Source organism: Mustela nigripes, chromosome 14, assembly GCF_022355385.1.
Source record: "Mustela nigripes isolate SB6536 chromosome 14, MUSNIG.SB6536, whole genome shotgun sequence".
Lineage (NCBI taxonomy): Eukaryota > Metazoa > Chordata > Mammalia > Carnivora > Mustelidae > Mustela > Mustela nigripes.
This window is the reverse complement of record NC_081570.1, coordinates 44,103,438-44,124,631: the sequence shown is the minus strand read 5'-3', so window position 1 is coordinate 44,124,631 and position 21,194 is coordinate 44,103,438. Positions and strand designations below refer to the sequence as shown.

General features: G+C 43.2%; 1 protein-coding gene across 3 annotated transcripts in view; it reads left to right on the top strand.

Annotated features, from left to right (window-relative positions):
* USP24 (ubiquitin specific peptidase 24) overlaps positions 1 to 21,194 on the top strand; it is a 136,447-nt gene that overhangs the window by 64,837 nt on the left and 50,416 nt on the right. For all 3 annotated transcript variants that reach the window (XM_059374866.1, XM_059374865.1, XM_059374864.1), the window contains exons 24-36: positions 1,033 to 1,148; positions 4,626 to 4,692; positions 4,810 to 4,920; positions 5,775 to 5,873; positions 5,966 to 6,139; positions 10,420 to 10,505; positions 10,659 to 10,752; positions 11,998 to 12,153; positions 15,290 to 15,387; positions 17,953 to 18,048; positions 18,171 to 18,399; positions 19,079 to 19,238; positions 20,046 to 20,201. In XM_059374866.1, coding sequence (XP_059230849.1) covers positions 1,033 to 1,148; positions 4,626 to 4,692; positions 4,810 to 4,920; positions 5,775 to 5,873; positions 5,966 to 6,139; positions 10,420 to 10,505; positions 10,659 to 10,752; positions 11,998 to 12,153; positions 15,290 to 15,387; positions 17,953 to 18,048; positions 18,171 to 18,399; positions 19,079 to 19,238; positions 20,046 to 20,201 — 1,642 coding nt within the window. The remainder of the gene's footprint in view (positions 1 to 1,032; positions 1,149 to 4,625; positions 4,693 to 4,809; positions 4,921 to 5,774; positions 5,874 to 5,965; positions 6,140 to 10,419; positions 10,506 to 10,658; positions 10,753 to 11,997; positions 12,154 to 15,289; positions 15,388 to 17,952; positions 18,049 to 18,170; positions 18,400 to 19,078; positions 19,239 to 20,045; positions 20,202 to 21,194) is intronic.

Genomic DNA, 21,194 nt, shown 5'->3' with positions numbered 1-21,194 from the left:
TGTTTTGGGGTATAGGAACTGTCTTCAGAAAACAGATCTGCTATACGTTCCACGTTTCTTTCTTTCTTTCTTTTTTTAATCTTTACTTGGTTTTTTAAAATTATTTATTTATTTAAAGATTTTGTTTGTTTATTTGACAGAGGGAGAGAGACAATGCAAGCAGGGGGAGTGGGAGAGGGAGAAGCAGGCTCCCCACTGAGCAGGGAGCCCGATGCACTGCTCAATCCCAGGACCCTGGGATCATGACCTGAGAAGACAGAGACTTAACCCACTGAGCCACCCAGGCGCCCCACATTCCACATTTCTAATAGATTCTTTTCTCTGTTTTCTCTTTCTGTCAAGGAATTTCATGAAAGAATTGGCTTTTCCTACCCATCCCCATTTTCACCCGAGACTATATCTTAAATGTTACTAAAGGCCCAGAAGGACACTCAGTAGTTGGTGGTATTGATGTTCTTTGTCCATTAGAAGTCTACTGTGTGATACTATCTCAATCTGTTTCTAGTGCCTTATAGCTCCAGCATGATGGTTAAAGCATTAAGCAGTCACTTTCATTCTTAACTCATGTTTAAATTTTATACCTAATGGAGAGTATTCCAAAAACATAGGCTGCTGCCCCCAAATGTCAATAAGTTAAACCTTCTGATAATGACTATGTGCTCGAATCCATACAGAATTTTCCAGGTTGTGACTTCATCCAGATAGGTCATCATTAGAAACCATTTAAAATATTCAAGGACCTTAAATGAGGTACCAATTAAGTTTTAACATATGTAGAACAGTAGTTTTCCACTGGAGCTGCTCCTGCCTCCCGGAGATCGTTTGGCAATGTCCAGACACCTTTGTGGTTGTCACAGCCAGAGAGTTCCCACTGGTACCTCGTGGTAGGTGGGTAGTGACAGGAGGTCAGAGAGGTTGCCAAACATCCTGTGAAGCCCAGAAAGCCCTCCAACAAAGGTTTCCAGCCCCACATATCAGTAAAGCTGAGGTTTGAGAAAACCCTGATAGAGAATGATTGGTTCTGTTTCATAGGCAGCCAGCTCAGCCCTTGGCGGCCCCACTCTGACGCATGCTGTGACGAGAGCAACAAAAATGCTGACAGCGACTGCTATGCCTACTGTAGCAACATCAGTTCAGTCTCCATATAGGTAAGTGCGCAGGAGTGATGGCACGTCCTTGCCTGATGCAGGAGTGTGTGTGTGTGTGTTTTCTTTTTTCAGTTCAAAAAAATAAAAAATAACTGGCAGCTCTTTTTGGAGATGTCTCAGTTGTGGATTTCCTCCTTTTATGTCTTAATTTTTGCAAATAGTCATATCCCGAGAAATTGTATGACCCCATCATACTTCCCCAAATCTGTATGTCTTTCCCTCAAGATCTGTAGGTCATCATCACCACCACCCTAGCACTGCTCTGCCCCTCCCCTCTGCCTAGTGGACAACTTCTGTTGTTAATTTGGGGCGGGGGGGGGGGGTGGTATTTAAATCCCTTTACTTTGACTCTACGTAACAGGAGTAACCTACTCTTTGCGACAGACTACCAGATATATTCATTGTATGAAGAGCAGTTTTCTCCTTGTGCCCAAATCAGGGCATTTACAGCATAAGCAAAATGAAATGGCAGATGATGGCTAGTTAAAATCGTGCATTGTAATATCATCATAGTTGAAATAGTATTTCCTTTACATTTTTTCTCAAAATAATTTTTATTAAGAACTTCATCACCAAATATTTGTGTTGTAGTTTTGAACTGATGTCTGTGACCACATTACTGTGTTTAATGTTGACAGATATTATCAGGGAAATCTGAGCTCAGTATTTGCTATAGTTGTTTGCTGTGGTAAGGAACGAAGATGCGTATTCAGGAACGTTAGACTGAAGGAGCTCAAATAGTACTGTGAGGTTTTACAAGCACTTTGTTTTTAGTAGCCCCAAACTGGTGGTGCCCAGGAAACTTTGGCAGGTGCTCCCAACAAGGCTTACTTTGCTGCCCTCTAGTGATGGGTACTCAGATTGTCATTTTCTACTCTTGGAAGGTCTTTGTATTTGTTAATTTACAGTTCTTTTTTCTTTTTAAAGCCTTCCTTTAGAAAAGGAGTCAAAACAATAAATCCTTATATTCTTCATCTTTTCATCTTTTTTAAAAAATGAGTTGAGTACTAAGTAGCAATATTTTTTTAACATGAGAGAGATGCCAATACAACTCAGCCCTCTTGGAGCTCTTTTTAAAATGCCAGAAAAGGGGTGCCTGGGTGGCTCAGTGGGTTAAAGCCTCTGCCTTCGGCTGGGGTCATGATCCCAGGGTCCTGGGATCAAGCCCCGCATTGGGCTCTCTGCTCAGCAGGGAGCCTGCTTCCCTCTCTCTCTGCTTGCCTCTCTGCCTGCTTGTGATCTCTGTCTGTCAAATAAATAAAATCTTAAAAATAAATAAATAAAAATAAAATGGCAGAAAGTGGGGCCTCTGGCTGGCTCAGTTGTTAAGGCATGCAACTTGTGAGTTTGAACCTCACATTGCTTGTAGAGATTACTTAAAAATAAAATCTTACAGGAGCACCTGAGGGGCTCAGTTGCTTAAGCATCTGCCCCTTTGGGTGAGGTCATGATCCCAGAGTCCTGGGATGTAGCCCCGCTCTCCTCCCTGTTTCTGCTCTCTCAGTCTTTCTCTCTCTTTCAAATAAATAAATAAATACTTAAAAATAATAATAAAATAAAACCTTACCAAAAATAGTTAAGATAGTAGAAAGTGATTGTAGATTCAGCTCATGATAAAAACACTAACATGACCTTTGCGTTCCCACATTGATGGAAGTGTATTTCAAATAAGACTTTGGTGGAGAATGTGCATTGAGAATTCCTAATTACATGTTTGTAAGATGTGATCAGTCCCTGCCTAGGTCCTTAATGATTCATTTGTCTGACAAACCAGAAGAGAAATGCATTAATGAACTATTGGATTGGGCTATTGGATTGGGATTTCCAAACTGGAACATCTTTAAATAAGTGTGTTTTCTGTTTTTCTCTTTTTACTAAATAATTTTTATTCTGAATCAGTTCATGTTTGAATGCGTACAGAGCAAAATCATAGGATCATTTTTTTCTTGTTAAAAACTCTAAACACTTTTAATAATATAAAATTTCAAACTTGCAAAAAAAAATTTTTTTTTAACTCGCATTTGAACCAGGACATTGTAGTCAATCTTATTTCACTAGTTTTGGAAGGACTTCTCAGTGACTCTAATTGTCCCGTCTTTGGGAGGGCAGGAGTTATTCCCTCCTCTACACAGTGTTCTGCGATGCTGTCTGTGATTTAATTCATTATGGAGGCATAAATAAATTCACTCATTCACTTACTATTAGCACTTAGATATTTCTAAGGATTTTCCATCTAAGTATCAAATTCTAGTCTTGCCCATAGCTGGAAAGGATTTAGAACTCTGTTAAATGTGTTCAACAGAACTATTAAAATGTGTTTAATAAATTCTATTTGGTTTTTTTTTTTAAGATTTTATTTATTTATTTAACAGAGAAATCACAAGTAGGCAGAAGGGGTGGGGGGAAGGGAAGCAGGCTCCCCGCCAAGCAGAGAGCCCGATGTGGGGCTCAATCCCAGGACCCTGAGATCATGACCCAAGCTGAAAAGGCAGAGGCTTAACGCACTGAGCCATCCTGGCACCCCTAATCCATTCTTTTTAAAGTGAAATTTCCAATACTGCTGATCAGCAAAATGAACCAATTGTTAGAAAATGGTAGTACCTTTTTTTTCAGATTTAGAAATACCTGTATTTGAAATGCCTAGATTTTCTGGAATAGCACATGTTTCAATTAAGGGCACTTGGATTTTCATCTCTTGATGTTAACACATATAATGTTCTCTTTCGTAAAATATGGAGCTGTGAATGTATAAGCTTGCTGCATGTTGGAGTCCTGTGAATTCAGATAATTAGTAATACACCCTGAGTCTAACCAAAAGGGACTTCATTTTCAGGTGTGCTAGAGCTCCACACTTCCTGGCCATATGTTGCCTGTTCTAGACATGGTTGTCTCTCAGTGCCTGCTGACTTCTGAAGTACTTTGAAAACCAGTGGAATAATAAATTCTTATTTACACAGAATGTTCTTTTAAACCAGATAAACAATTGTTTATCCTTCACTTCCTCTTCATCCTCTGGCTCATTAAAACAGCAGGTGTTATTTGTGGTAGACTTACTGGCTTTTATTCATCTTCTGATTTTCAGGCGGGTCAGAACTTGGTAACACTTGGTCCATGTTTACCAAATCATGTGGTGTATTTTAGTTGTAAGATTATGAGACTCAAACTCACTGATAGTTTCTTCTTGGGGATTGGCGGACAAATAGACCTGGAGACCCAGGTCCTCTCTTTACAGAACAGCTGTTTACAAAGAGAGAAGACAGGAGAGGAGAGATGCTGTCCTCCCTGACTCTATGGGTATGTCCCAGCTGTGAGCTGGTTGAGCCACCGCTCCCCCCACCTTGGGTGCAGGGGAAGTTTAGTCTCTGCAGATTTCAGCCTTAGACCAGTGAGTGCTAACTGTTTGGGTTTGAGTGAAGCAGACCGGAATCAAGCAATTCTTTTCATATATGTTCCAAAAAAATTTTTTTTAATCCATAGATCCACTAAACTTGTAATAATCGAGAGATTGCTGCTTCTGGCCGAACGCTATGTGATCACTATAGAGGTAAGCCTGTCTTTTTAAAGCCACTTTATCATTGTATCGTTAAACTTGTGTTAAGTGTGTGTTTCTAAGATATTTCAGTGACGCACGACGTCTGACTTGTTTGACTTCTTTTTCAAGGATTTTTACTCTGTTCCACGAACTATTCTACCTCATGGGGCCTCATTTCATGGACATCTTTTAACTCTCAATGTTACGTATGAGTCTACCAAAGATACCTTTACTGTAGAGGTAGGTTTGCGCTGATCCTGGGGGCCATTCTCGGATTGTCTTGTTACTTTCTCGAGAGCAGTATGGACTGGGATAGCTGCATGAGCTACAAGCCGTTTGGTCAACAAATTCAGACTAAACACCTGCAGTGAAAGGGAAATGATGGGGTAGAAGGCATATAAGTAGGCATGTGATACAGTATCGGGTGGTAATGGGTGTTACAAGGAGTAAGAATAAAGCTGGATGATTTGGTAGAGAGTGGTGCATATATGTAAAGTGTCTTAAAAAGATGGGCAGGGGGCGCCTGGGTGGCTCAGTTGGTTGAGCAACTGCCTTTGGCTCAGGTCATAATCCTGGAGTCTCAGGATCAGGTCCCACATCGGGCTCCCTGCTCGGCAAGGAATCTGCTTCTCCCTCTGACCTCTCTCCTCTCATGCTCTTTTTCTCATCCTTTCTCTCTCTCAAATAAATAAAATCTTCAAAAAAAAAAAAAAAGGGGCAGGGAAGTTCTCTCTGAGATGGTGACATTTGAGCAAAGATGGAATGAAGTGACAGCAAGTTGTTTCTGGGGAAGAACATTCCAAGTGAAGGGAGCTGTAGGGACAGAGGCCCTGCCGTGGGACTTGGGTGGCTCATTCGGTGACAGGCAGGATAGCTGGTGGTGGAGCGTGCAGAGAACAGAAGAGCGTGGAGACTCCGCAGCAGGACTTGAGATTTGATTTCACGAGATGGCAAGGGCAGAGGTGGGAAGGTGGACATTGAATTACTGTGAAAGGGGTGAGTTGTCTGTGGGGTCTCTTCCATGTTCCTGGCTTCTGGAACAGTGGCCGGCACCCATTTCCTCCTCACAAGCGGTGTTTGATCTGATTGTGCAGGCCCACAGTAATGAGACCATAGGGAGCGTGCGGTGGAAAATAGCCAAGCAGTTGTGCTCGCCTGTGGACAACATACAGATATTTACCAACGACAGTCTGGTAGGTCTGCACCAGCCATCTGGCCCTTCGGCCTGACAGCCATACCTTCATCCTCCTTTCCCTCCCGCTAATTAAGAAACCACTTTTTGCAGCTGACGGTGAATAAAGATCAAAAGCTCCTCCACCAGCTGGGCTTTTCTGATGAACAGATCCTCACGGTGAAGACATCAGGCAGTGGGACCCCATCCGGGAGCTCGGCGGACTCCTCGACCAGCTCCAGCAGCAGCGGCAGTGGGGTCTTTAGCTCCTCATACGCCATGGAGCAGGTACGGGGGCGGCGGGGGGCATCCACGGGCAGGTCAGGTTGGTCATCTTCATACTTGGGCCTGTGGCCCACATAGGCTCGGTGGGCTGAGTCCTTTTCTGTTGGACAAGTCCTGACTGATGAGGTTCCTCCAAAGGGAACAGCAAGTGTAGACAGAGAGCTCAGAGGATGGAGCCAGGGAGCAGCTTTGCGTAGAGATCGAGGGTGGAGAGGACCTGGCAGGGCAGACGACAGAGTAGCCAGAGAGGAAGGGGAGAGCTGAGCGAGTCCTGCAGATCCTCGACTCTGCCTTCAAAATGCATCTCGAATCTAGCTACTCTTGTCTGCCTCCATGGCTTCCACATGGGTCCAGGCAGTTGTCATGCCTCACCTGAAGGATTTTGGCCATGTTGGCCTGCTCTCCCAGCTCTGCCCCAACACCGCTTCAGTGTCTCCTCTGTGCAGCACCCAGCAGCCTGGGCTCTGCTTGAACAGCAGACACGTGTTGCTCCAGTGCTCCAGGGCATCATCTCCCGCAGAGCAGGAGGCAGAGTCTGCTGGGCCCTATAGGGCTCATCTCCTGGGACTTCTCTGAGATCACCTCCCCCGACCCCCCCCCAACCCGCCACTGCCCCAGCTGTACTGGCCTCCATGGTCCTTGTATTTAGTAAGGTCTTTACACTTGCACTTCCCTGTGTCTGGAATATTCTTCCCCAGTATCCTGGTGGTCCTCTCTCACGTTCTTCAGCTCTCACTTGGATGTTGCCTTCTCAGTGAGCCTTCTTTGGCAATCCTGTTTGCATTTTTAACACCATCCCTGCACTTCGTATCTCCCTTCCTGATTTACTTTAACATAGTGTATGTTTTATCTTATTTAATGCCTCTCTCTCCCCGGTGAGATACACTTAAATGCCGTGAGAGCTGCCTTCTGTCTGTTTTGCTCATTGTTGTATCCCCAGCCCCAAAAAGAGTGCCTAGCACATAGTAAGTACTCAGTATTTGCCCAGTGATTCCATGAATCCGCCATTTACTTGATACCCTTTGTGGGTCAGGACAGAGCTTGGTACCAGAGTACAGAAGATGGGCCTGGTTCTGCTTCTTCACTTTTTCAGTCTAGAAAGTAAGATCACACCAGACATCATGTAAAGATACTTAAACAGCACGTGAGGTTTTTTTCCATAGTTATATGTATTGCTTTAATTCTAAATAGAAGATTTTTGTATACTGTCATTTTTTTTCTAACTTGGCATAAACTTACTTTAGATCTCAAGAACTCCTTAGGGCTAGTATTAGTGTAATGGGTTTTTTCTTTTCTTTTCTTTTCTTTTTTTAAGTGGCTAAACTTATGTAATAGGAAGAATTTAAGAAAGCTCCCACTCAGAGTAGTAGTATAACAGTTAATCACAGCAGAAACAATGTACAAGCATGCCTTCACTCATTGCATTTTGCACATGGTATGTTTTTTATAAATCGAACTTGGTGTCAACTCTGTACCAACCAAGTCCACTGGTACCATTTTCTCAACAGCATTTGCTGACTTTGTGTGTCTGTGTCACATTTTGGTACTTCTCACAGTATTTTAAACTTTACATTCTTATATTTGTCATATATAAGTCATGTCATGATGATCTATGGTCAGTGATCCGTGGTGTTACTATTGTAATTATTTTGGGGCACCACAAACTGTGCCCATGTAAGACAGCAAACTTCATAGATGTTGTGTGTGTTCTGACTGCTCCACAACTAGCTGTTCCCACATCTCTCTCCCTCTCCTTGGGCCCTTTATTCCCTGAGACAAACAGTATTGAAATGAGGCCAATTAATAACCCTCTAATGGCCTCTGAGCATTCAAGTGGGAGGAACAGCTCTACGTCTCACTTTAAATCAAAAGCTAGAAATGATTAAGCTTAGAAAGGCAGGTCAGAAGCAGAGTTAGGCCAAAAGTGAAGCCTCTTGCACCAAACACCTAGCCAGGCAGCACAGCAGTATGCCTGTGAAAGCAAAGGACAAGTTCCTGCAGGAAACTGAGAGCGCTGCTCCAGGGAACACATGGATGATAAGAAAGTGGAACAGACTTACTGCTGACGTGGAGGAAGTGTGAGCAGCCGGGATAGAAGAGCAAACCAGCCATCACATTCCCTTAAGGCAAGCCTGACCCGGAGCAAGGCCCGAGCCCTTCTCCATTCTGTAAAGGCTGAGGGAGGTGAGGAAGCTGCAGAAGGAAGGCTGGAAGCAGCAGAGGTGGGTTTGTGAGGTTTAGGGAAAGAAGCCGCCTCCATAACGTAGAAGGACAAGGTGAAGCAATCAGTGCCCATGTAGACGCCGCATCAGGTGATCCGGAAGCTCCAGCTCGTATCATTCGTGAAGGTGGATGCACTGAACAACAGATGTTCAGTGTAGACAGAGCAGCCTTCTGTCGGGGAAGATGCCGTGTGAGACTTCCACAGCTGCAGAGAAGTCAGCACCTGGCCTCAAAGCCTCAAAGGCCGGGCTGACTTGCATGGGAGAGGCTCATGCAGCTCGTGACTTTATGTTAAAACCGGTGCTCATTTGCCATTCATAAAGCCCCAGGACCCTCAAGAATTTTGCTAAATCTATACTTTAGTGTTCTGTAAACAGAACAACAAAGCCTAGATGACAGCATACTTGTTTACAAGATGGTTTACTGAGTATTTTAAGCCTCCTATTGAGACCTCCTCAGAAAAAAAGATTACTTTCAAAATATTCCTGCTCACTGACAGTAGTACATCTGGTCACCCAAGAGCCCTGATGGAGACGGACGAGGTAAGTGTTTGAATCCCTCTGACACAGCATCTGTTCTGCAGCCCATGGATCACGGAGTCATTCCAGCCTTCTGATTAAGGAATTCAGTTCATAAGACTGTCACTGCCATAGTGATTCCTCTGGTGGCTCTGGGCAAAGTGAAATAAAAACCTTCCAGAAAGGATTCACCATCCTAGAACATCCGTGATTCATGGGAAGAGGTCAGGATAGCATCATGAGCAGGAGTTTGGAAGAAGTTGGTTCCAGCCCTCATGGGTGACTCTGAGGGGTCAGGACGTCAGGGAGGAAGTGACTGCAGATGGGGCGGAAGGAGCAAGAGAGCGGGAAGCGGAGGCTGAAGGTGGGACTGCGCGGCCGCCCTCTCAGGGTAAAACTTGAGGGTGAGCAGTTGCTTCTTACAGATGAACAAAGAAGGTGGTTTCCTGGGAGGGAATGTACTCCCGGTGAAGATGTCATGAAGGTGGTTGAAATGACATCAGAGGTTCACAATATCACAGAAACTTGGTTCATGTAGCAGCAGCACGGTCTCATAGAATTGACTCCAATTTTGAAAGAAGTTCTGTGGGTAAAATGCTATCAAACAGCATCGCGTGCTACAGAGAAATCATTCTTAGAAGGAAGAGTCAGTTGATATAGCCAGCTTCCCGGTGGTCTAATTCTAAGGAACTGCCGCGGCCACCCGCATCCATGGGCAGCCATCACCACCGAGAAGCTCCTCCCCCAGCAGAAAGATCACAACTTGCTGAAAGCTCCCATGATGCGTAGCATTCTTTAGCAATAAAGTCCTTTTTAATTAAGACATATACATTGTTTTAGACACGATGCTACTGTACACTTAATAGACTGTAGCATAAACTTAATATGCACTGAGAAACCAAAAAAAATTCATTTGACTCTTGCAATATTTGCTTTCTCACCGTGGTCTGGTTGTGAATCTGTGATATCTGCAGTACACCTGTACATAGTAGCATCTTCAAGCTTAACATTTCTAAATCGTCTCCTGTTTATCTGAAATTTATTTTAAAATGTTCCCTTATATGTGACAATCTACAGTGACATCCAGTTTCTTATCTTTATAACCAGAAAAAAAAACCCGTACTTTAGTCACATGTAAGCTGCTTCTACCTATTGTCTGGAGTGTGTATATCCATGTACTACTTTCATTTTGCTTTTCAATCAGTCATTGCCTTGTTTGCTCCTGACGAGCTCTGATCAGCTTTCAGTGGAGTCTGCTGTCCATTCTATTAATTGTACCTGCCCATCATTTTACTTCTCTTCCACTGCCTGCCTTTTGGCACCTTAACCCCTCACCAGCAGGTGGTTGGGGAGAGCCCAGGTAACAGTCTCTAGAATGTTGTGGTCCCGCCAGTCTCTGTTCCTCAGGTGAGCACACTGCTCCCCTCAAGCTTTGTTGCAGCCACTCTTTCAGAACTTGTAATTTTATTGTTGGCATATTTGATGAGAAAAAGAGAAAATGTTTTTGTCAGTTTGTATTTACAGTTTGCTTTTTTCCCTCAGGAGAAATCACTCCCTGGTGTTGTGATGGCACTCGTATGTAATGTGTTTGACATGCTTTACCAGCTTGCCAATCTGGAGGAGCCAAGGTAAATATAAACATGTATGAGGCTTGAAAGAGAGAAAGTTATTAAGGTTAGGGAACTAAGTACATTTTGACTTGACTTTACATTTGTCGGGAACAAATGACTTTGGTTTTGAAACTGGCTAATGTTGAAAAATTTGTATTTGCAAAATTTCAGGATAACTCTACGAGTACGAAAGCTGCTGCTCTTGATACCCACTGACCCAGCCATTCAGGAAGCCCTGGATCAACTTGATTCCTTGGGAAGAAAGGTATGAGTGTCCTCGACTTCAGGGACCTGGAAATTTTAATGTCACAAGTCAGTAACAATACAACTTGAAATCACTTTCAGGCCATATGGTACCCCGTAACAGCTCTTCTTTAAAAAAATACTTTTGGGGCACCTGGGTGGCTCAGTGGGTTAAGCCGCTGCCTTCGGCTCAGGTCATGATCTCAGGGTCCTGGGATCGAGTCTGCATTGGGCTCTCTGCTCAGCAGGGAGCCTGCTTCCTCCTCTCTCTCTCTCTGCCTGCCTCTCTGCCTACTTGTGATCTCTCTGTCAAATAAATAAATAAAATCTTTAAAAAAAAAAAAATTCTCTTCCCCACTGTTTAAAAAAAAAAATACTTTTGTTGTAAATGGAAATCAGAACTTCATGTAGACTTCTAAAAGACCTAGAGTCAGTAATGACATCAAATTTTAGAACTGGAAGAGCCTTTAATATCATGTACATCCACGTTCTTCTTTTTCTGGATTAAGATACTGAAGCCCAGAGAGATTAAGTGTCTTGTCCAGGATCAGACTGTAGTCCTGATTCAGTGGAGACATTTTTCTTCTGTCATGACAGTTCTCCGAATGTGATTATTGCCTGTGTTTGAGTTGCTTCCTTAATTATATTATCATTTAATTTTTTCCACAGTTGATATTTAAAGTTCATCTCAATTTCTAGAATGTTCTTCCTCAAAAATTTTATTATATGTATTAAAATTATATTCTGCCTATAATGTTTAATTATGATCTCAGAATAGATTCACGTAGAACAGAGTTGTTAGCACTATGGTACGAACTTGTTTCAGTGGTTGAAGTTTCTTCAGCTCATAGTGTTGTCATACACAGCTTAGGTATTTGCAGGGAGAAGAAAAAAATGAATGTAACCGCAAAAACGTATCACTAGTGCTAGCTAAAAACATGTTCAGACCTTCTATAAGTTAATAATTTTATTATCAGTACTTAGTAGTAGAGATTTTTAAAATACAGAAACAAATAAAAACGACCTTGGTAGTATTACCTAGAAGACACTCTCAGATGGGTTCCTGTAGGGTCGGGATGTGTGATGGAATTCAATCTTTTGTTAGTGATTATCAAGTGATGTGTCCTTGAGGTTAATTTGTAGGAAATCACTTTGGTGCAATTATATTAAAAAGGAAGAGAAGGTTAGAGTGCACACTGAGGTATGTTTCTCTTTAACTTGTGCTTTTAACACATACATCCTTTGTTTTCATTCTCTAAAACCTCAGAAGACATTACTGTCTGAAACGAGTTCTCAGTCCTCAAAGTCTCCATCCCTGGTCTCCAAGCAGCAGCATCAGCCAAGCGCCAGCTCGATTTTGGAAAGTCTGTTTCGGTCCTTTGCTCCAGGAATGTCTACCTTCAGAGTGCTCTACAACTTGGAAGTAAGAAGTCTCTTTTTTTTTTTTCACCGTTTCAACCGAGCTATTTTTGTTTGCACATCCATGTTTTATTAGATGTCAGAGATAAGTATTTTTATTGGATGATCTGTGAAAAAATTAGTTTTGGAAAAAAAAATAAAAAACAGAACATAAACTGAACCATCTTGGGTTTTTCTGGGCTCAGAAAAGGCTCAGTTTTTTGTTTTTTGTTTTTTTCCACTTTATTCCTATGCGCACTGCTACACTCGCAAAACCACTTGTAAATTAATAATGAGGAAGCCTTATGTAATAAAATATGCCATTCTCTTCCTCTGGAAGTTTAGAGAGTCTGTCTAATACAGTTGTTATCCTCAGCCTTCTTGTTATTGAATGCATCCTAACTTTTAAAAATGATTGTAATTTGTTTTCATAAATGAAGCTGTGAGGAGTTTGTCAGAAAATAGATTAACTTTATCATTTCAAGGTTTTAAAAAAAAAAGTTTTGGAAGAATTTAAGCAAAAGAATGTTTTTATTACCCTCTTTCCAAAAAGTGGCTTTAAACTAGTAGATTTAGTTCAATAAACATTTACTGTTTAGTGTCTGCAAGTCATTGTGGTAGTTAAAGGAGTACAGTTGAAAAGACAGGGTATCTGCTCCATGGTGTTGAGTAAGATCTAAGAGAGGCTACATACCTCTGAGTCGTAAGAGCAGAGTGGTAACAGGTGAGAGTGAGCAGGTAGAAACACTCCAGTCTTAGAGGGTTGAAGAGGTTGGACCTTCTTGCCATTTTAGGTCTGGAGGAAATAAAGCCCTAAGTGATTTTGCTTTGCCCCAAGTTTTATTTCATCTCGTGGTCTAATTTAGTATGTAAATATATTCATTCATTTTTCTGCATCACTTGTTGCTCTTGTGGTCAAGCTGTGCTCTTTCATATTGGCCTTCACATTTCTTGGGAAGAAATGTGTTGGGCTCAAAAGGAGAAAATATTTAGCAAATGTTTTTAAAAGATAGCTTGTCTTTATTTAATGTGGGCATTGAAAAATACATGTATATGATATTTTAAGACAGAAAATCGCCCAGAAATTTTTGGCCAGTTTAAGCTTATAAATTTTGCAATACCTGCCAGATTTGTCATTTGGTTTTGAATGGTTGTCTTAAACAAAGTTAAGGTGTAAACCTTAACACCCACATTTGAGAGCACCCAGAAGAGCAGAGTGGTCCAACCATGAGTTGCTTGTCATTAACTACCTGGATTGCATTATCTTAAAGCCAAAGGCCAATAGTAGTAAAATACCTCCAGCACAATTTCAGGACTTTTGATTAAGTGGGAGTTCCTTTGAGGGGTTTTTTTTTTTTTGGGGGGGGGGTATGGGTTGTGTTTTGTTTTTTTTGTTTGTTTGTTTTTTTGCTTTAGATAACACAAAACATTTGGAAAACTGAACACTTTCAAAAGCATTCATTTTGGGGCACCTGGGTGGCTTAGTCAATTAAGTGTCCGACTCAGTTTAGGCTCAGATCCTCATCTCAGGGGTGTGAGATGGAGCCCCACATTGGGCTCTGTGCTCAGTGTCTGCTTGAGAGTCTCTCTCCCTCTGCCCTTCCTGCTCATGATCTCTCTCTCTCTCTCTCTTTTTTTCTTAAGTAAATCTTTAGAAAAAAAAAATTTTTTTAAAGCACTTCTTTTTCTGAACCCTGAACGGTTAATTTCTTTGCATTTTAGTCTTCAAGTTGCATTCGCCTACTAGGAAGCTTTAAAGTGGTTGTTCCAGATGCTTATTCTTTTGAAGAAATCTTCCACTTTCACTAAATTGCTGTCCATTAAAAATGGGGAGTACATGTACGTGGCTGTCAACTCACAGGAAGGGTTAGAAAAGCAGAGGGCTCCCTTCCTCCCACGCTGTGCTGATAATCTGAGGCTGACAAGCCTGTTTCCCAAAGAGTACTTTAGGAAGAAAAAGATCTATGCACATAAAACCCATGGATTCATAGAAACATTTGCCAGAATAGAAAAGGATCTTGAGTGTATCTTTTTTTTTTTTAAGATTTTATTTATTTATTTGACAGACAGAGATTACAAGTAGGCAGAGAGGCAGGGAGGAGGAAGCAGGCTTCCTGCTGAGCAGAGAGCCTGATATGGGACTTGATCCCAGGACCCTGAGATCATGACCTGAGCCAAAGGCAAAGGCTTAACCCACTGAGCCACCCAGGCGCCCCTGAGTGTATGTTTGTATGTTTTTAAAACCTTGGAAAAATTGAGGCAGTGGGTTCCTTTTCTTTTCCTTAATTTTTAAATCATAACAACCAAGTAAGCAGTTGATTGCTAAGTACTTAATAAGTATTTACTAAGTATCTCATAAGTTATCTGCCATACCAGATTTTTCAGTTTTTTCCTTTAGGTATGTATGTCAGTGCCATAACAGGGGCAGGGATTTAGGAGGGAGGTACATCTGGGTTCGAGGTCAGTTAGCCTTTGGGTCTCAGTCTTACAAAGTAAAATACATACTGCATGTAAGAACTTCCTTTTATGCCTACTGTGTTGTATGTGGTCAGTAAATAGTAGGAGTTTCAGAATCATTATTGGCTCATCTAGCTTTTTTTTTTTTTCTTTTTTGGAGATTTTATTTATTTGAGAGAGAGCGTGCACAAGCAGGGTCCAGGGCCACAGGAGAGGGACAAGCAGACTCCCCTCTGAGCAGAGAACCCAGCAATGGAGCTGCATCCCAGGACCCAGAGATCATGACCTGAGCTGAAGGCAGATGCTTCGCTAACTGAGCCACCCAGGCGCCTCTCAGCTAGCATTTTTAAGGAATGGGCTATTTTACAGAAAACTTAACCTACTTTTTCAAAAATATGTCTAACATACCACATCATCTTATCTAAGCCTGAGACATCCAGCTTTGCTAGTCTCCTAAAAAAAAGCATACAAGCTTTCTACAACAAAACAGATTTTTCTTGCTAACTAAATAGAAGTTGGAAAACACGATTAGTTCAATTGTGAAGTGTCAGCCTCCTCCTCCTGGGGGCGGGCAGGGAAATAATGTGCAGCACTTACTGATACTCAGACTGGAGTTATTGGGTTGTTTTACTTAGCGAGGGAGTCATTTCTGCTGAAAATGACTATCTATTTGAGCTATCTAATTGTGTCTCTCTGTTTTCAAGGTTCTAAGCTCCAAACTCATGCCAACAGCTGACGATGACATGGCAAGAAACTGTGCAAAATCCTTCTGCGAGAACTTCCTCAAAGCAGGAGGATTGAGGTTAGAGTTTCACTGTAATGTCACAAGAATTGCAAAGAATGAATAAAGTTATTGTGAATAATTTCTCCTGCCAGTCCTTGGTGATTCCTGTAAGGTGTTGTGTGAAGTGTCGTGAGAGTTAGAAGAAGGAATGGTGTTTCAGTCTCTAGAACACTAAAATTCATTTTACGAGTTTTGGTTATTTGAGGAACTGGCGGAAGCACATCTCCTTCCCTGCGGTAGTGGGAGAAATTGCTGAAGAGAAGAGAGGAAGCAGATCTGTTTCCGCCGATCCCGCATCAGTCTGACAGCGGGCATATTGATTCCCGGTAATGGTTTTGTAAGGCCTTATTAGTGCTGGCAATGCAGAGATAACTTAGATCTCATTCCTGCCCCTTAGAGCCTCATGGTTTAACAAAGAATAATAAACCATTACTACAAGTATCAAAACAGGCTCATAAAAAGTGCTTTGGGTAGGAGGCGGGCAGGGGTGATGGAAGAGTGCACTTAAAATGGTGACATTTTCATGAGATAATAAGATTAGGAGATGACGCTTGAGCTGGGAATTGAGAAAAGAGCAGGGGCAGTGTTTCGTGGGGAAAGGGCACAATAAGCCAGAGGGGGTGGGATGAGTAAAAGCCCCTGGTGTGGCCTATCTTGGGAGCCATCATTACCTGGGAGGCTAGAGCAAAGGATGAGGGAGAGAAGTATGTAGGAAGGGTCACCTTGAGGAATTTCAACATTCGTGTATAGACCATGGGAAAACAGGAGGCTTCAAAGCCAGGAGTTGCTTGGCACAATCACTTTGGCTGCCGTGGAGACGATGAATAAAAAAAGTAGGAGAGAAGAAGGCAGGGAGAGCCATGCAGTGGCATTGAGAAGAGTGTCAGTGGTGAATGTTGGGCAGCAGTAACCGAGATTCATAATGTAACGTAGGCAAGTCTTTTTATGACTAGAAATAGGGGAGGAAATGTATCAACAACCCTGTAATTCCTTGCGTAGGAGAGGGAGGGAACGGTGAACATTCACTCCACATTGGAGGGGGACGGAGGACATGGGACATGGAGAGAGATGAACGCAGTTGAGGCACATGAAGTGAGGAGCAGAGAGTGGTGTCAGAGACATGGGACACAGGGCAGGGGTGACGGTGACTAGAAGAGGAGAATAGCTGAGGGGAAAGATTGCTTTTCTGTTTTGCTTTTACCTTAGGGAAGTCTAGGTAGTCTTTGCAGGCTGACTAAAAGAAAGATCAAAGGAAAAGGGATAGTCGTAGGGCCAAGTTCTCCTGCCCTGGAAAGAAGCAGGCCTGCATTTCCTCGGGCAAGGAAGGAGGGAAGGCTGGAGGACAGGTGCAGGAATTCCCATGGGAGGCCTGGCGGGGAAGAGGCTGGGCCAAGACCCGAAGAGATAAAGGGAGCGTGGCTGAAAGAAGCCCCAAGCTGGTGGAAGGCCTTCTGCCCGGAGCTTGATTTCATTTTCAGAATCGCAGAGGTATTCTCAGTGAAAACTCATTTCTGATACTCCCAATCACAGAGCTCTGGAATAAAGTCATCTTACTGCTGGCTTAGTGTCAGTTAATCTGCATGCCAGGCAGTGTTCTGAGCACTGAGAACAGAGCAGCGAACAGATCAGAAAGAACTCCACATGCTTGTGAAGCGTACTGTGTGGAGGGGAGAGAAGCAGTAAAGAGGTAAAGGTAAAAGCATATGCCAGCAGGTGATATAGAGAAGGGAGTGGACAGCGTGGTGATTTTCAGTAGGGTGATCAGGGAAAGTTTCACTGATGGGGTGACATTTTTACAAAGACCTGAAGGAGGTGAGGAAGGGAGACTTGGGGATCCCTGGGGGAAAGCCATCCAGAGGAACAGCCATTGTGCCCCGGTGCAAGACAGACAGACCCAGTGCCTTCAGAGACCAGCAGGCCCATGCGGCTGGGATAGTGGGAGGGAGGCAGAGCAGGGGGATGTGAGGTTCCAGGCATACCAGACGTCAGTCAGCTTATGGGTCTTAACAGGTTTCAGGTTTCTGGCAAGACTCTGCCTTTTCTTCTCTCTAGGAAATAGGAAGCCATTGGATGGTTTGTGCAGAGGAGGAGCTCTGTGATCTGACTGAATATTTTAAAAGGATCATTCTGATCTTTTGAGAATAGATTTTGGGGGTGGAGAGGTCAGAGTTGGGAGCAAGAAGAACAGTTAGGAAGCTTTTTTAATAAGAGAGGTGGTAGTGGATGTGAAAATAAGCTTTACTGAATATACCAAATCTAGATAATGCTTTCTAATTGGTAGTTCTTCTGGTAATGAGATAGTGGAGAATCCGTGAACTCACACCAGTGAGTGAGAAGGGGGACAATCCAAACACTCTATCTTTTGGCTAAGCAAGGACTCTGACTCTATGTAGACCAAGAGTTACGGGTATCATAGGAAATTGTTATGGTAGAAACATGTAAGGTTTGTGCATATATAAGGCTCTTCTAGAAATTTTAAGTAAATGATAACATTTACATGAACAATTAAATTAGTTACAGAAAAATTCCTACGAAAGAAATGAAATCTTTATTTAATATACTGCCTTTTTCTTTTCTTTTCAGCTTGGTTGTAAATGTCATGCAGAGGGACTCCATCCCATCGGAGGTGGACTATGAGACCAGGCAGGGAGTTTACTCCATCTGTCTACAACTTGCCAGGTACATAAATACAACATCTTAGTCTCATAAGGCAGTACTGCCCTTTATTTCTCTTCCCAAACGCTCATATTGAGTAGCGTGAAATGACCTCAGATAAGTCCAGCTTTTTGTCTCCTTTGCAGGTTTTTACTTGTGGGACAAACAATGCCCACGTTATTAGATGAGGACCTCACCAAAGATGGCATAGAAGCACTTTCTTCTCGCCCGTTCCGAAACGTCAGCCGGCAGACAAGTAGGCAGATGTCCTTATGTGGTACCCCAGAAAAGTCATCCTACCGACAGCTGTCTGTGTCTGACAGGTCTTCCATTAGGGTCGAGGAAATTATCCCTGCTGCACGAGTTGCAATACAAGTAAGTGACTTGTGTGTTCAAGAGAGGAGAAGTCCCTCCTGTTATAGGGAGGGGCTGTGCACACACAAAATTTCTTGACATGAATGTAGCCTTCACAGAACCTACAATGAGCCAGAGAGAGACCAGCAAGGCAGAAATCACTGTAATTCAAGGTGGGAAGTATCCGGCATTATAGGAGAGCTATAAGGCCAGAACATTCGTAGGCCTTCAGGGGAAGTGGAACAGTTGCCTTCACCTGTGGCTGTCGTGGGCGATTTTACCTAGGAGGTGGCATTTGCACCAGGCCTTAGAGCTAGATGAGGTGACAGAGAAGCATGGAGAGTTGTTCCCTCAAGAGTGCAGGTGTGAGCAAATCTAGAGAGAACACAGCCTATAGGGAGGGTCTCGGGGTCGTTCACGTGGCCCAGAACGTACAGTGTGGAAGAGGAGGAACCATAAAAAAACAAATGAGAGACAGGTATCCTAATGCCTGAGCGTGGAGGTCAGGCTCTTGGGAACAGATAGCAAAAGTACTGAAAGTCTTTGAACAGTCTAGAAACATGGGAAAGGCTGTCCTGGATGATCGTGGAGGAGAAGGAGTCTCACAAAACTGAGACCAGTAAGAAGGGGATGGAAGTCAGCAGGAGGAATGTGTTCAGGTGCTTCCTTTTCTCATAACAATCTTCCCACCCTTGTTTAGACAATGGAAGTGAGTGACTTCACGTCTACTGTGGCTTGTTTCATGAGGTTGTCGTGGGCTGCTGCTGCGGGACGACTGGACCTGGTTGGGAGCAGCCAACCAATTAAAGAAAGTAATTCTCTGTTTCCTGCTGGAATCCGAAGCCGACTCAGCAGTTCAGGTACTGATTTAAAAGGATAAAGTCATAAAATCACCAGGCAGGAAATAAGCTGTGTGAGTTACCTATGCATAGGCTGTTGGGAGTCACAAAAAGGAGGAAGCCTTTTCTCTTGCTTTTGAGCATGAGTAGAAACCCATCAAACTGTGCACCTGAGACCCATGCACATTACTGTACGTAGGTCAGACTTTCCGGAAAAAGCGTTGATAAGCGCAGGGGAAGTGGGGAAACCAGATCAGCAGAGTTTTTAGCTTGCTGAGTGTTGTAAAAGTGCCATGAGGCCAATAATTGGGGCCATAATAAAATTCATCTGGAATTCCTACCTGGAGAAGTCATTTGCTTGGTTTGGCCAATTATTTTCTGTAAGGCTTTTATAAATTGGTTTCCCTCTTCAATTTATATATGTATTTTTACCTCAGAAAAAGTTTTAAAAATGTATGACATTCATGGAGTGAAATGCAGAAATGTTAAACGTGCAAGCTTTTTAGGATTTCTACATATGAATGACCCAGTGAGGTAAAGATGAGGAACATTTCTAACATCTCAGGAAGGCGCATGCCTACCAGGCTGCGCTGTTCTAACTTCTGTCACCTCAACTGAGTCTTGCGTTCTAAGTACACTGTGAGTGCCTCCGAATGTGGTTTAAAGCAACTGCAGCCACATAAAGTGATGGTCTCTCATTTCTTAGACCAGAATGTCTCCTTGCACTCTTTACTTTATCTTGAGGATTCTGGAACACATGAAAAGGATATTATGATACCATGAGGGTCTGGTGGGGTCTGCAGTAACCTTCTGCTTTCCTGTTCCCAGGAAGCAACTGCAGCTCTGGGAGTGAAGGAGACCCGGCAGCCCTGCACGCGGGCATCTGTGTGCGACAACAGTCTGTGTCCACCAAAGACTCGCTGATTGCTGGGGAGGCTCTGTCTCTTCTTGTTACGTGCCTGCAGCTTCGGAGCCAGCAGCTGGGTAGGGAGACTTGTTTGCCCTTCATCTCTTTCGGGGAAAGTCCAGGTTTCTGTTGAGAATTACGTACATTCCGTTGTAAAAAAGGTCACAGTAATAGAAATGGAAAGGGGGGAAAGCTGGCAGGTAGACTAGGTAGGAGGAGTGATTAGAGTGGCTAAATTCTGAACAAGTATTTATTGAGCACCTTCTGTATACAGGGTTCCATGGTTAGGTATTAAACGGGCAGTATATCTGCTCTCTAGGAGCTTACTGTCTAGTTGGGGAATGAAGACAACCCAGATTTATATAGGTTATAAACTGCAGAATTAGAATTCTGTATCCATCCCTAAACTGGTGATGACTCTAGCATTCAAAGTTACAGAACTGCAGACTTTCCCTTTTATCTTCATCTGTGGGCTTTGGCAAAAACTGCGACTGTTACTAATTGCACTTCAACATTAGAACACCCCAGCGTCCAGCCCCTGGTCACTGTCTCTTCTCTGTCTACATCCCTTCTCCCCATGATCTCATCCACCATCACAGCCCCAAACTCCCTCTGGTGTCTGAATGTGGAACTACAGCCTCACCCACCACCCTGACCCTTCCACTTGGCTCTCAAGAAGACATTGCAGGCTTGACGATGGGTCCACAGCCCAGCTACCTAGCTGGCCCATACCACACATGTTTTCTCAGCTAAAATAAAGAAGTTTCATTCTTCTGATTGCTCTGGCCCAAATCCTTGAGTCCTCCTTGATTCCTTTTTCACACCCACTTCTGTCAGCACATTCTCCTTCTAGCCACGTCAGATTCCGCCCTCTGGTACTTTCACTGTTACCCTCCCCTGCTCTGGCATCCTCCCTTGCTCAGGTTATACCCGTAGCACCCAAACAGATCCCCTGCTTCTACCCTTGCAGTTTATTCTCCACACAGTAACCAGAGGGGATGTTCTGAAATATAAGTCAGATTGTATCACTCCTCTGTTTAAAACCCGGCAGCAGCTTCTCAGTTCCCACT